This window comes from Lissotriton vulgaris, chromosome 2_1 (assembly GCF_964263255.1).
Source record: "Lissotriton vulgaris chromosome 2_1, aLisVul1.2, whole genome shotgun sequence".
Classification (NCBI taxonomy): domain Eukaryota; kingdom Metazoa; phylum Chordata; class Amphibia; order Caudata; family Salamandridae; genus Lissotriton; species Lissotriton vulgaris.
This window is the reverse complement of record NC_141687.1, coordinates 31,204,054-31,218,402: the sequence shown is the minus strand read 5'-3', so window position 1 is coordinate 31,218,402 and position 14,349 is coordinate 31,204,054. Positions and strand designations below refer to the sequence as shown.

The following is a 14,349-nucleotide window of genomic DNA, read 5'->3' as shown; positions in this document are numbered from 1 at the left end:
TGTGACCGCTCTAAACAATCTGAACTCCTCTGACGTTTTTTTCAGGATACAAGAAAATGGAATCCTCATCGCAATGCTGATAATCGCTGGTGTTTTCTGGTCGCACCGAATGATCAAATTCATCTACAACATTTGCTGCTACTGGGAGATCCATTCCTTTTATGTCAATGCCCTCCGGATCTCCATGGTAAGCCAGCTGTAGGTAAACGTAATCTTCCTGTCCGTCGCGTCTGTATCTGCCTACCATGATAGGTTATGTCTTCCGAGAATGGTGTTCGCCAGCAGTCAAAGCTTCTGATGTAGCTCAGTCATGACTTTTTGACTCGATGGTTCTTACGTTTATGTGCGTCTTTCCTCAGAGCGGTGGTCCAGTTGCATATGGCTGGATTCAAGCTGAGGTGGCTTGGTGTGCAAAACCATGTTGATTGGGACGCGGCGTGAGTAATTACCAGGGGCTGAAATTAATTGAAGCATTCCATCCATCACTTTTTCAGTACTTTAGTACCTCACTGATTTGGCTCCAGACCTTATTTGAGGCCAAGCTGCTCCGCTCAAAACATTAATCTGGCTTCAGAAGTGCAGCTCTGGAGGTCAGGTTGAGCGCACCATGACTCCACTGTGCCAGTTCCAGTGAACAGCAGCCCTTATTTGGGTAACAGTCCAAAGAGAGAATATGATAAGTAATCAATAGATGAGGCCTCTCCCAAACAAAGCACTAGTGGTGTTCGGTGGCCAAAGACTTGTCCCAGCCACTAATGTCTGCAGGAGCAGCAGTTTGTTGTCCCGTCCTACGAATTGGAAACACTGCTTCCCTAATATTGAGTCCTGAATATACTGGAGACTGCGGCTACCATGGTGGTCAACTCATACCCAAACAGGCCGCATATTGAAAGATATGTTCATATGTTGGAGGTGGGTATCTGATACAGGTTGTTTTAATGATGCAAGAAGACATTATACAAACTGATGCTCATCAAAGGGTGCAGGTGGCTTCCTCACTCTTGCACTCTGCTGCACATACCCATTCATCCAAAACTCTCGCTATCTTCCATTCACACTATAACCACTCCCTCCACTACTTCCACTTCGCGAAACATCCACTTCCACAACAATATCTTTCCCTAACATATAACCACTCCCACCACTCATGTCATTATTAGAGACGCCACAAGTCTTAGCACCACTTTCCTTGGTTCCACACAAACTCACTTGACGCAAGTTGCAGACCTTCCCATCCACCTAGAACCTCATCACCGGCAAAGGTTAGGACCAACTCGCGGCGCCTCTTTCAATGAACCTTGGTTTCTTTATACGTACATATGGCCCTACCTCCACTATCGGCAATTTGGTGTTAACATTTCTTTCAATTTTGGTATGTTCCTGTAGCATCTCCTCCTTTCTTCTCGTATCTTGGTCTGGTTCCAGCCCAACTCATTTTTCATTCTTCCTCTTTAACCACATGGCTGCTGCAGTGATTTTTGCGCTGTGCTGCAAATTGCCATTTTGCTGATGTCATGACGAGCTCAGCTCGTCATCAGCACACGACACCCGTGGGTGATGACGAGCTGAGCTCGTCATCAGCATCGAAAGGGTTAAACACGATGGCTTCAATTTAGTGGACGGTTCCTCCCCCTTAATGATTCAAATGGCCTCTATCCTGTCCCAGAATCAGGAGTAACTTTGTAACACAGCAATCTTTCCTGCTGCTATTTTTTTCCAAGGCAATCCAGATCTGAGAGCTAGCTGGATGGCCTCCTTTACCACCCTGTTACATCGTTGTACCTGAGCATTTCTTTCTGGGTGATAGTTATGTTCTGACGTGTTTATCCCAGAGTCCATCAAAAACATTTGCATTTCGCCAGACGTAAGTTGCCCCCATTATCCAAACCAGCGCTTCAGGAATGCCTTCCCGTGAAGCCCCATCTTCAAGAGACTCTATCACCGCATCCGTAGTTGCAGTACTCGCCGTCCTCACTTCTGGCCATTTTGAATAATAGGCAATAAGTACTAGGACCTAACTTTTTTGGAGTGACAGGGACCATGACGTTTTTTTCTTCCTTAATTTAGTTTATTGGTGGCACAGTCGGCAAATTACGGCAAATATCAGGAGAGCTGTCTGCATAGTATAGTTATGAACGATGTGGGTTCAAAGTAAGTATAAACCTGTCCAAGCCATTCTTAGAGACACAAAAGGGAGTGCAGGATTCACTGCGCAGCCTTCGATCATTTGAAAAAACTGGGCATGGGAATGAGATCTGGGGAGTAAAGGAGAGGGTGAGAAATGACAAAAGAAAAGGAGAAAGTCCAACATCTTGAGTGCTCTGGTTCAAGGATGAGAGATTACAATATGCAGAGCCAGCGCCCTCATGTCTTGGGCTCGTAACAGAGGCTCGCGTATCGTGCTAGCGAGCGTGTGTCATGCCGCGCCAGGATGTTGTGCCAGACACACCGCGGAGGGGCGACCAAGAGGCCAGTGTGGTATTCTAGTCAGGATGTGTCATGGCACCACACACTCAGGGTGGCAGGTCCTCGGACTTGGCTTCAACCGCTAGTAAATAGGTTTCCCAGCATTCACCCCAGTGCAAGGGTCGCCCCTCATTCTCAGTAGTCGGAGAGTAAGTATCTTGTATATCTTTTGTTGTTGTTGTCTTTTCTCTTCTTCCTCTCTTGTTGACTCATTCGCTCCCCTCCTATGTCGCTATGGATCCGTTACTAGCCCATTCTTTGCTGACCTCAGGATGTCTCACCGGCCTGTTATGTGAGCCCTCTTTGATTCATTGTTTGTTTTATATTCCCATTTGACTCATGTACTGAACTCTTACCTTCCTTTCCCTCAAACTGTAAAGCTCTCTGATATCCCTCTGGATCAAGTTTGCGCTCTATAAAACTCTATAAATAAATAAATGTGTCTCGACTCTGGTCCATGTCAGCAGCACCCGGAGCCATCCTCAGACCTCCGGGCTCCATCAGGAGCTCACTGGCCAGAGTGACGTGCTGAAGGGGGCCTCCTGGAGCTCGGCGGCTGCGAGGGCCTGTGTTATGCCCCTGTGTCTGAGGGTGTGTGTCTCGACTCTGGTCCATGTCAGCAGCACCCGGAGCCATCCTCAGACCTCCGGGCTCCATCAGGAGCTCACCGGCCAGAGTGACGTGCTGAAGGGGGCCTCCTGGAGCTCGGCGGCTGCGGGGGCCTGTGTTATGCCCCTGTGTCTGAGGGTGTGTGTCTCGACTCTGGTCCATGTCAGCAGCACCCGGAGCCATCCTCAGACCTCCGGGCTCCATCAGGAGCTCACCGGCCAGAGTGACGTGCTGAAGGGGGCCTCCTGGAGCTCGGCGGCTGCGGGGGCCTGTGTTATGCCCCTGTGTCTGAGGGTGTGTGTCTCGACTCTGGTCCATGTCAGCAGCACCCGGAGCCATCCTCAGACCTCCGGGCTCCATCAGGAGCTCACCGGCCAGAGTGACGTGCTGAAGGGGGCCTCCTGGAGCTCGGCGGCTGCGGGGGCCTGTGTTATGCCCCTGTGTCTGAGAGTGTGTGTCTCGACTCTGGTCCATGTCAGCAGCACCCGGAGCCATCCTCAGACCTCCGGGCTCCATCAGGAGCTCACCGGCCAGAGTGACGTGCTGAAGGGGGCCTCCTGGAGCTCAGCGGCTGCGGGGGCCTGTGTTATGCCCCTGTGTCTGAGGGTGTGTGTCTCGACTCTTGTCCATGTCAGCAGCACCCGGAGCCATCCTCAGACCTCCGGGCTCCATCAGGAGCTCACCGGCCAGAGTGACGTGCTGAAGGGGGCCTCCTGGAGCTCGGCGGCTGCGGGGGCCTGTGTTATGCCCCTGTGTCTGAGGGTGTGTGTCTCGACTCTGGTCCATGTCAGCAGCACCCGGAGCCATCCTCAGACCTCCGGGCTCCATCAGGAGCTCACCGGCCAGAGTGACGTGCTGAAGGGGGCCTCCTGGAGCTCGGCGGCTGCGGGGGCCTGTGTTATGCCCCTGTGTCTGAGGGTGTGTGTCTCGACTCTGGTCCATGTCAGCAGCACCCGGAGCCATCCTCAGACCTCCGGGCTCCATCAGGAGCTTACCGGCCAGAGTGACGTGCTGAAGGGGGCCTCCTGGAGCTCGGCGGCTGCGGGGGCCTGTGTTATGCCCCTGTGTCTGAGGGTGTGTGTCTCGACTCTGGTCCATGTCAGCAGCACCCGGAGCCATCCTCAGACCTCCGGGCTCCATCAGGAGCTCACCGGCCAGAGTGACGTGCTGAAGGGGGCCTCCTGGAGCTCGGCGGCTGCGGGGGCCTGTGTTATGCCCCTGTGTCTGAGGGTGTGTGTCTCGACTCTGGTCCATGTCAGCAGCACCCGGAGCCATCCTCAGACCTCCGGGCTCCATCAGGAGCTCACCGGCCAGAGTGACGTGCTGAAGAGGGCCTCCTGGAGCTCGGCGGCTGCGGGGGCCTGTGTTATGCCCCTGTGTCTGAGAGTGTGTGTCTCGACTCTGGTCCATGTCAGCAGCACCCGGAGCCATCCTCAGACCTCTGGGCTCCATCAGGAGCTCACCGGCCAGAGTGACGTGCTGAAGGGGGCCTCCTGGAGCTCGGCGGCTGCGGGGGCCTGTGTTATGCCCCTGTGTCTGAGGGTGTGTGTCTCGACTCTGGTCCATGTCAGCAGCACCCGGAGCCATCCTCAGACCTCCGGGCTCCATCAGGAGCTCACCGGCCAGAGTGACGTGCTGAAGGGGGCCTCCTGGAGCTCGGCGGCTGCGGGGGCCTGTGTTATGCCCCTTGTGTCTGAGGGTGTGTGTCTCGACTCTGGTCCATGTCAGCAGCACCCGCAGCCATCCTCAGACCTCCGGGCTCCATCAGGAGCTCACCGGCCACAGTGACGTGCTGAAGGGGGCCTCCTGGAGCTCGGCGGCTGCGGGGGCCTGTGTTATGCCCCTTGTGTCTGAGGGTGTGTGTCTCGACTCTGGTCCATGTCAGCAGCACCCGGAGCCATCCTCAGACCTCCGGGCTCCATCAGGAGCTCACCGGCCACAGTGACGTGCTGAAGGGGGCCTCCTGGAGCTCGGCGGCTGCGGGGGCCTGTGTTATGCCCCTTGTGTCTGAGGGTGTGTGTCTCGACTCTGGTCCATGTCAGCAGCACCCGGAGCCATCCTCAGACCTCCGGGCTCCATCAGGAGCTCACCGGCCAGAGTGACGTGCTGAAGGGGGCCTCCTGGAGCTCGGCGGCTGCGGGGGCCTGTGTTATGCCCCTGTGTCTGAGAGTGTGTGTCTCGACTCTGGTCCATGTCAGCAGCACCCGGAGCCATCCTCAGACCTCCGGGCTCCATCAGGAGCTCACCGGCCAGAGTGACGTGCTGAAGGAGCCTCCTGGAGCTCGGCGGCTGCGGGGGCCTGTGTTATGCCCCTGTGTCTGAGGGTGTGTGTCTCGACTCTGGTCCATGTCAGCAGCACCCAGAGCCATCCTCAGACCTCCGGGCTCCATCAGGAGCTCACCGGCCAGAGTGACGTGCTGAAGGGGGCCTCCTGGAGCTCGGCGGCTGCGGGGGCCTGTGTTATGCCCCTGTGTCTGAGAGTGTGTGTCTCGACTCTGGTCCATGTCAGCAGCACCCGGAGCCATCCTCAGACCTCCGGGCTCCATCAGGAGCTCACCGGCCAGAGTGACGTGCTGAAGGGGGCCTCCTGGAGCTCGGCGGCTGCGGGGGCCTGTGTTATGCCCCTGTGTCTGAGGGTGTGTGTCTCGACTCTGGTCCATGTCAGCAGCACCCGGAGCCATCCTCAGACCTCCGGGCTCCATCAGGAGCTCACCGGCCAGAGTGACGTGCTGAAGAGGGCCTCCTGGAGCTCGGTGGCTGCGGGGGCCTGTGTTATGCCCCTGTGTCTGAGGGTGTGTGTCTCGACTCTGGTCCATGTCAGCAGCACCCGGAGCCATCCTCAGACCTCCGGGCTCCATCAGGAGCTCACCGGCCAGAGTGACGTGCTGAAGGAGCCTCCTGGAGCTCGGCGGCTGCGGGGGCCTGTGTTATGCCCCTGTGTCTGAGGGTGTGTGTCTCGACTCTGGTCCATGTCAGCAGCACCCGGAGCCATCCTCAGACCTCCGGGCTCCATCAGGAGCTCACCGGCCAGAGTGACGTGCTGAAGGGGGCCTCCTGGAGCTCGGCGGCTGCGGGGGCCTGTGTTATGCCCCTGTGTCTGAGAGTGTGTGTCTCGACTCTGGTCCATGTCAGCAGCACCCGGAGCCATCCTCAGACCTCCGGGCTCCATCAGGAGCTCACCGGCCAGAGTGACGTGCTGAAGAGGGCCTCCTGGAGCTCGGTGGCTGCGGGGGCCTGTGTTATGCCCCTGTGTCTGAGGGTGTGTGTCTCGACTCTGGTCCATGTCAGCAGCACCCGGAGCCATCCTCAGACCTCCGGGCTCCATCAGGAGCTCACCGGCCAGAGTGACGTGCTGAAGGAGCCTCCTGGAGCTCGGCGGCTGCGGGGGCCTGTGTTATGCCCCTGTGTCTGAGGGTGTGTGTCTCGACTCTGGTCCATGTCAGCAGCACCCGGAGCCATCCTCAGACCTCCGGGCTCCATCAGGAGCTCACCGGCCAGAGTGACGTGCTGAAGGGGGCCTCCTGGAGCTCGGCGGCTGCGGGGGCCTGTGTTATGCCCCTGTGTCTGAGAGTGTGTGTCTCGACTCTGGTCCATGTCAGCAGCACCCGGAGCCATCCTCAGACCTCCGGGCTCCATCAGGAGCTCACCGGCCAGAGTGACGTGCTGAAGGGGGCCTCCTGGAGCTCGGCGGCTGCGGGGGCCTGTGTTATGCCCCTGTGTCTGAGGGTGTGTGTCTCGACTCTGGTCCATGTCAGCAGCACCCGGAGCCATCCTCAGACCTCCGGGCTCCATCAGGAGCTCACCGGCCAGAGTGACGTGCTGAAGGGGGCCTCCTGGAGCTCGGCGGCTGCGGGGGCCTGTGTTATGCCCCTGTGTCTGAGGGTGTGTGTCTCGACTCTGGTCCATGTCAGCAGCACCCGGAGCCATCCTCAGACCTCCGGGCTCCATCAGGAGCTCACCGGCCAGAGTGACGTGCTGAAGGGGGCCTCCTGGAGCTCGGCGGCTGCGGGGGCCTGTGTTATGCCCCTGTGTCTGAGAGTGTGTGTCTCGACTCTGGTCCATGTCAGCAGCACCCGGAGCCATCCTCAGACCTCCGGGCTCCATCAGGAGCTCACCGGCCAGAGTGACGTGCTGAAGGGGGCCTCCTGGAGCTCGGCGGCTGCGGGGGCCTGTGTTATGCCCCTGTGTCTGAGGGTGTGTGTCTCGACTCTGGTCCATGTCAGCAGCACCCGGAGCCATCCTCAGACCTCCGGGCTCCATCAGGAGCTCACCGGCCAGAGTGACGTGCTGAAGGGGGCCTCCTGGAGCTCGGCGGCTGCGGGGGCCTGTGTTATGCCCCTGTGTCTGAGAGTGTGTGTCTCGACTCCGGTCCATGTCAGCAGCACCCGGAGCCATCCTCAGTCCTCCGGGCTCCATCAGGAGCTCACCGGCCAGAGTGACGTGCTGAAGGGGGCCTCCTGGAGCTCGGTGGCTGCGGGGGCCTGTGTTATGCCCCTGTGTTTGAGAGTGTGTGTCTCAACTCTGGTCCATGTCAGCAGCACACAGAGCCATCCCCAGACCTACGGGTAGGCTGGGGATTTCCGACCCATGACTATGCGGTGCTTAAAGAGGACAAAGGCCTGGTCACTAAAGCGGTGTAGGTGCTTGTTGCCTTTCGCCATGGTTCGCAATCCCAGTAGGCAGGATCCGCGGGTGGTGTGGATAGTTTTCTACCATGGCAGTGACTTCTGACCACCGCTGTGCCAATGACTCCCACATTCTCACTATGACAGCTGTCGATGTGTCCGAGTCAGATTCCGAACAAAATGGATTGAGAGGGTTCCGACTGCTGTCCTCCGATCTCTCGAACTGTCCCTCAAGTGGATCCAGCGACCCGTATCCATTGCCTGCACTTCGGGTGGCACCCCACTGCTGTCCAGATAAGCTGGCAGGGGTCATGGGATCGCTGACAGTTACCGGAGTCCCCCATCATGGTGGCAAAACCCGCACTACAGGAAAGCAGCGCAGTGTAGCCTGATGTCCTTTGCGTGCATCGTATCGACATGTGGTCTGATGCAGACTGCGGAGCTCACCATTCCACCCCATCTTACCTGATGCTGCATCTTTGTGGTCCCGGGAGCGCTACCTGTGCTTCGCCATGTCCAGTTGACTGGTAGTCTGGAGACTTCCTCACCTGGGATGGACTCATTTGTCGCAGGGTCAAGTCTAATTTGCATATAGCTGGGTCCAAACTGGAATGGCATGGTGAGCAAAACAACGATGGATTTAGGCCCAGATCTCTGTACTGGGGTGAATGTATGACATTGTTCTGCATTCTGTCCATCAACTGTTCTTTTTGCACCTGAAATGGAGGCATCAGCATTGTCCTCAAGGTGAGCCCGCTGCCCCCCTTGATTTAAGTGCCCCTGCAGATCGCCTCACTCGGCTGGCCCCTGTAATGATGTGTGCATTCTAGTAGTTGGGCGTGGGCGGAGCTAGGGGGTTAGTGGAAGAGGAGGAGCGAGGACAGGAAGGGGTTAGTTAGCGTAGGGACTAGGATGAAATAACAGGTAGCTAATAAAGCTCCATGGTCAACATACCTAGTGTCTGTCATTATTGCAATCAGGACACTACAGGTGGCGACGAGGGTGGGATAGTGCAGTCTGCCATCCCTAGAACCCTACGAAGAAGCGTCCCGTCCCTTGCAGTGCAGAAAGAGAAAAACGCTGCTGAAGACACGTGTGTCTGCATTGAGACCGCCGCCCAGACCAAGAGGCCAGCGGTATTTGCCCTTGCTCCGCGATCAGCCGGTCGCGTAGAGCCCCGAGGGAGAAGCGTCATTGAGCGCTGAGAGCGTTTGAAGTGAAACGCCGGTGCGCGCCAAAAAGGTGCTCACCCCCGATGCGTGTAAAACGGCACGCACTCGATAAGGAGAAATCGGGAGCCTCCCCCGATCCTGGCTGCTGCTCCGGTGACCGAGAGGTGTCTGAGGCACTGTCAAAGCCTCGTGAACGTGCCCTGAAGAAAGAGCGCCGGTGCGCGCCAAAAGTGAAAAGCTCACCCCCGATGCGTGAGGAATAGCAGGTGCATAACGAAGCGCAATCGGGAGCCCACCCCGATCTTACATGAACGTTCCTGGATCAAAGAGCGTGTGAGGGATTGAGGAAACATTGCTGCCTGCAAACAACTGGCTTCTGGTGAGTGCTGAGTGACTCCCTGTGAGCCTGCAGTCGAATGAGTTTGAAATCTCGAGGAGTGAGATTTCCAGGCGAGTGGCCATCTTTGAGTCAGGCAGCTTTGAGGGACATCCCCTATGTGATCCATAAGCGGCCATTGTGGAGTCAGGCAGAGAGAGAGAGAGCGAGAGAGAGAGAGAGAAATCCAACAAGCATTGGTTGAGCCAAGAGAGCAGGACAAACAAGCACAAGTAAATGCGAAGGTGAAGCAACAAACATAAGTGAACACAAGAGTGAATTAACAAGCAAGCACAAGCAAACACAAGAATGAATTAACAAACAAGCCCAAGCAAACTCAAGAGTGAAATAATAAACAAGCACGAGCAAATGCAAGAGTCGACAACCAACAAGCACGAGTGAATGCAGAGGGTGAACAAGAAAACAAGCAGTGATAAATGTAAGTGAACAGCAAGGACAAATCTAAAGGAACAATCAGTGGCAAGTGTACGGAACCAAGCACTAGCAAAGGCAAATGAGCGAACATTGACAAACGTGAAGGAAACAAGACTTGACAAATGCAAGAAGTGAATCAAACAAGTAAGCAGATGCGAGAAACGTAATCAAACAAACATAAGCAGATGCAAGAGATAAATAAAGACAACGTTGAGCACAAACAGAAGAGGGCAGTCCTGCAGAAGACCCCGAAGAGGGCAGAATTGCTGAAGACCCCGAAGAGGGCAGAAGTGCAGAAGACCCAGAAGAGGGCAGTCCTGCAGAAGACCCCAAAGAGGGCAGAATTGCTGAAGACCCCGAAGAGGGCAGAAGTGCATAAGACCCCGAAGAGGGCAGAATTGCTGAAGACCCCGAAGAGGGCAGAAGTGCAGAAGACCCAGAAGAGGGCAGTCCTGCAGAAGATCCTGAAGAGGGCAGAATTGCTGAAGATCCCGAAGAGGGCAGAAGTGCAGAAGACCCAGAAGAGGGCAGTCCTGCAGAAAACCCCGAAGAGGGCAGAACTGCAGAAGACAGTACCAGAAGCCAAGAAAATAAATGATCCAGAAGCATGAGGAGATGAATGTCGAGGAAGCCTTCTCTCATCAACAAAGTGATTGGAGGACCCGTACTAGTCCAGAAGAGACGCATGAACGAACAGGATGTCAAATGTGTCAGGCATCACCGTGAAAGAGGCATCAACCACCTGCAGCTAGCATGCGACTCTAAAGAAAGGGAGTCACGAGTCACGCACAGTGTAGCTGAGTGGTGGCCAGTCTGAACTCAAGAAATCCAAGTTTCACTCACTGGCGCATGTTGAGATAGTTGAGAAGCGTACCAACCTCAAAGCAAACGACCAGACCGAGGATCTCGGCTGAAGAGAGTCAGCAAAGAATACGGAAAGCAAAGTGAGCAGTCCTGTGACTGTAACAGATCAGAATCTTCCTCTCATGGCGGTCGGAAAAGTAACACAACGGTCCAATCCCGGCATTGAAGTACCGCCCCCAGCGACACGGACTGACACTCGGAGTTTGGGTTCCAAATGGAACTGGTGGCTGGAATCCCTGGATGATTTCCTGGAAGCAACCGGTGAGCAAAGAGATAGAAAATGTCTGATACTACTCCTCCAGCTGGTGGGTCATGAGGGCCAACACCTAATCAGAACATTTTCCGAAGAGGACACAGAGACCTATGAAAGACTCCAAGAGAAGCTACGTGCCCATTTCAACGCACAAGCAGATGTGGATCATGATTGCATCGTTTTCAACACAGCACCAGGCGAACCATTGCCAAACTTCATCACCCGGTTGCAAAGTCTGGTACAATGCCATTTCAACACATTTACAAATGAGGAAGCAGGTCGGCTCCGGATAATCGAAGGCTGTTCAAATTCGAAATCGAAGCGCAAGATCCTTCGAGGGCATTGGTCGCTAAAGGAAATTATCAGGAAGGCCGAAGTTGGGATGCGGGTCAAAGCAAGAGACAGTTCACAGGAATCGCACCCGAATACAAAACACCAAGACACCCGGAAAGAGACATCACTCATGTCCAGGAATAAAGCTCAGGAAATAAACAAAACTAGAAAGACCAGAGATAAGACCAGACCAGAGATAAGACAGCGGGAGAGACAAAGTGACAGCAATACAAAAGACGACCTCAAGGAGTTATTGGCACAAACTATTCTGAAGAGGATGAAGTGTTAAGTGGGTCAGATCGCATCAATAGACCCGATGACAGCCTGCCCAACAACGGTGCAAGAAAAGTAAACTATAGAAGAATGGACCAGTCACGTCAACACTGGAATTCTGGACACAACCACACCCGGGCACCTCACTGCTTGTCACATGCTGGGGACGAGTCCGAGGAAGTATCAAGCAGGAGAACATATCACACCCGTAGCACAGATGTCAGTACACCAAACAAGCGGGAAGAAGAAACAGATCACATAAGACGGACTGATTCACTCAGACACCGAAAAAGGGAAGACAAACGCATCCATTACATCCGAGATAATGAGAAAATTGAGAGGAGGTTGTTACCATCATGCGAGAAAGGCAAAGATGAAATACCCTGGGATCAAACACGAGAAACAAGCACGTGGTTATCAAACAACCTCTCCAATGAAATGACACTGAAGACACCTCCAGAAAGGTACCCGGAGAAACGTCCCAAAGATAACTCCAACTTGAAGAGCAATTCGTCACGGCCTACCCATTTCAGAACTCTACCATTCAAGACACTCTCAAAGGAACGTTCTCGATGGAAAACGACAAAAGACTCCTCCGATTCAGAAAGCATGTCCATCCGATCCTGGAAGTTGACAAAAGACTACTCTGATTCCAAAAGCATGTCTGTCCAATCCTTTGAGTCGATGCGTCGTGGCCATGGCATCAACCACCCGAACACACCATAGAACCAAAGGACATTCGTCCCATCAAGAGCAACCTATCTCACACCAATGTCTCCGAAGACTCAATCACCCCACAAGACAACTTGTCATGCCAGTCGCAGGTATATCACAACATAAGGAATATACCGTCACCCCGGATGGGGTCAGCGAGGCTGACTCAAAGGACATACCGAATGAAAACGGATATAAAGGACATTACACACCAGATGAGAAAGGACTATACAGTCTCTCTGCAGGGAAGGCAAGACTTATTGACAGAGACGGATCATCATCGGATGAGAGAAGAACATGCACCTGCCCAGATAGTCACAGGGTTCATCAGTCTTAAACGCGAGTGGGAGTGGGTGAGACAGCCAGAGGCGCAAATCAACCAGAGGCCGCAAATGAGTCCCCGAACTAAACGAGGATGACTCGTTCAGACATTGACGTGCCGTCTGGCATGCATGACTTTGAACAGGAGGACAGTGTTACCCTCGACTGGACAAGACAAAGAGACGCAACATCACACGTGGGTGCTCGGAAGAGAACCAGAACAATATCCACTCATGAAGGAGATCGAGCGTCAATCGAACAAGAGCCACAAAGGAAGACAGACTGCCGCCATCACGCTGAGCCATTCACAGTCACCTCACAAGGGGCAATCATGATCGCCTCTGAGACTGAAGATGAGTGGATAACCCAGAAGCCCATTGGAAACCGCCATGAATCTGGGAACAAGAAGATCACACGAGACATTTCGCGAGTTCAAAGAGGCACTCCTGTAGTCAAAGAGACTCTTGTCAAGGCAGGAGAAAGCCACACCACGGAACTGGATAGGTGTCTCCATAGCTTAAACGGGCGGTCTGCAGACCCGTGTGGTTGATTGAAGAACTCTGATCAAGTCGGTCGTTTCATTTGTTAACAAAGGGGGAGATGTAATGATGTGTGCATTCTATTAGTTGGGCGTGGGCGGAGCTAGGGGGTTAGAGGAAGAGGAGGAGGGAGGACAAGAAGAGGTTAGTTAGAGTAGGGACTAGGACGAGATAACAGGTAGCTAATAAAGCTCCATGTTCAACATACCTAGTGTCTGTCATTATTGCAATCAGGACACTACAGCCCCTCCTGCCTCGATCCCTAGACCGAGTGCTGGGGCGAGTTCTGATCGAGAGAACTCCTGCATCCCATATTACCACCCTGCATGCGGCTGCTGCCAGGGAGGTGCCCACTAGCGCTGGGAAGCCCTTGGGCAGCTATGCGCTTTATAAAACCATTTAACATAACACTTTGTGGAAGAGTCCATGTCGTCGTCCCCACGCACAGCTTTCTCAAGTCAGCGACTCCTTTCGCGACTCCCACCACTCTAAGGGTCTTCGTGTGGTGTTTGGCAGAAATAGCGCTGTAAATGGGCTTTCCATGATCAAGCAATATAGTAGGAGGCACCTTATGCCTGTCCAGGTACAGATCTTCAGCATGCGGCTCCTGCAGGGGCATGCTTGCATTAGACAAATAGGATCCCGAAATGGTGACTTCATTGAAGTATAGAGAGCCTGACGTCAGCAGTGATTGCTGTCTCCAGGTGGCCGAATAAAATTTAAATAATGCTTATATCTGTAGTGAGTGTAACGAGGCCTACGTTTGTGACTTTGATTGCATCTTAATGTGAAGAAACTGCTGTGGGCTAGCTTGGACAAGTAATATGGAAATGTGTGTGACTTTTTCCTCCTATTGCAATTCTCTTAGATGTATATTTTGAGACTACGAAGAAAAAAAAAGAGTTTCAGCTCCCCTACATAATGAAACATGTTACATGCTGCCTTGTTTGCTTTCTGACCATCTTTCCACAACAGACCCATCTCCTCCCATTGGAGCCATCCTCCTTCTATGCTCCTGGTGTCATCTTTCAAATAAAGTAGGAAAAAAATCCCCAAAAAAAGAAAGGACCTCAACCCCAGTGCAGCTCTAACCCCATTGCCTGGAAAACAAAAAACCTCAGCCCTGAAGCTCCACCTAGTGGCCAATCCATTAATGATGACTTTCACACTCCTTCAAAGAAAGTGAAAATAATCCCCAAAATAGAGAAAGCTCTTCGACCCTGCTGCTGCCCTATCCTCATTACCCAGCACAGCAAAGAGGACTATGCCCTTACCCCAGCCCTGGAACCTCACCTAGTGGCCAAACCATGAAAGGCAACTTTCACAGTTAAACCCTCTGAAACCTTCATACTACTTCTGATCAGTCCTA

At 54.0% G+C, this 14,349-nt stretch overlaps 1 protein-coding gene across 11 annotated transcripts in view; it reads left to right on the top strand.

The window, feature by feature from the left end:
- ATG9A (autophagy related 9A) overlaps window positions 1–14,349 on the top strand; it is a 302,329-nt gene that overhangs the window by 94,178 nt on the left and 193,802 nt on the right. For all 11 annotated transcript variants that reach the window (XR_015308324.1, XR_015308321.1, XR_015308320.1 and 8 more), the window contains one exon: window positions 46–187. Coding sequence is in view for 3 of the 11 variants with exons in the window: in XM_086954371.1 (XP_086810497.1) it covers window positions 46–187 (142 nt within the window). In the remaining 8 variants the exon portion in view is untranslated. The remainder of the gene's footprint in view (window positions 1–45; window positions 188–14,349) is intronic.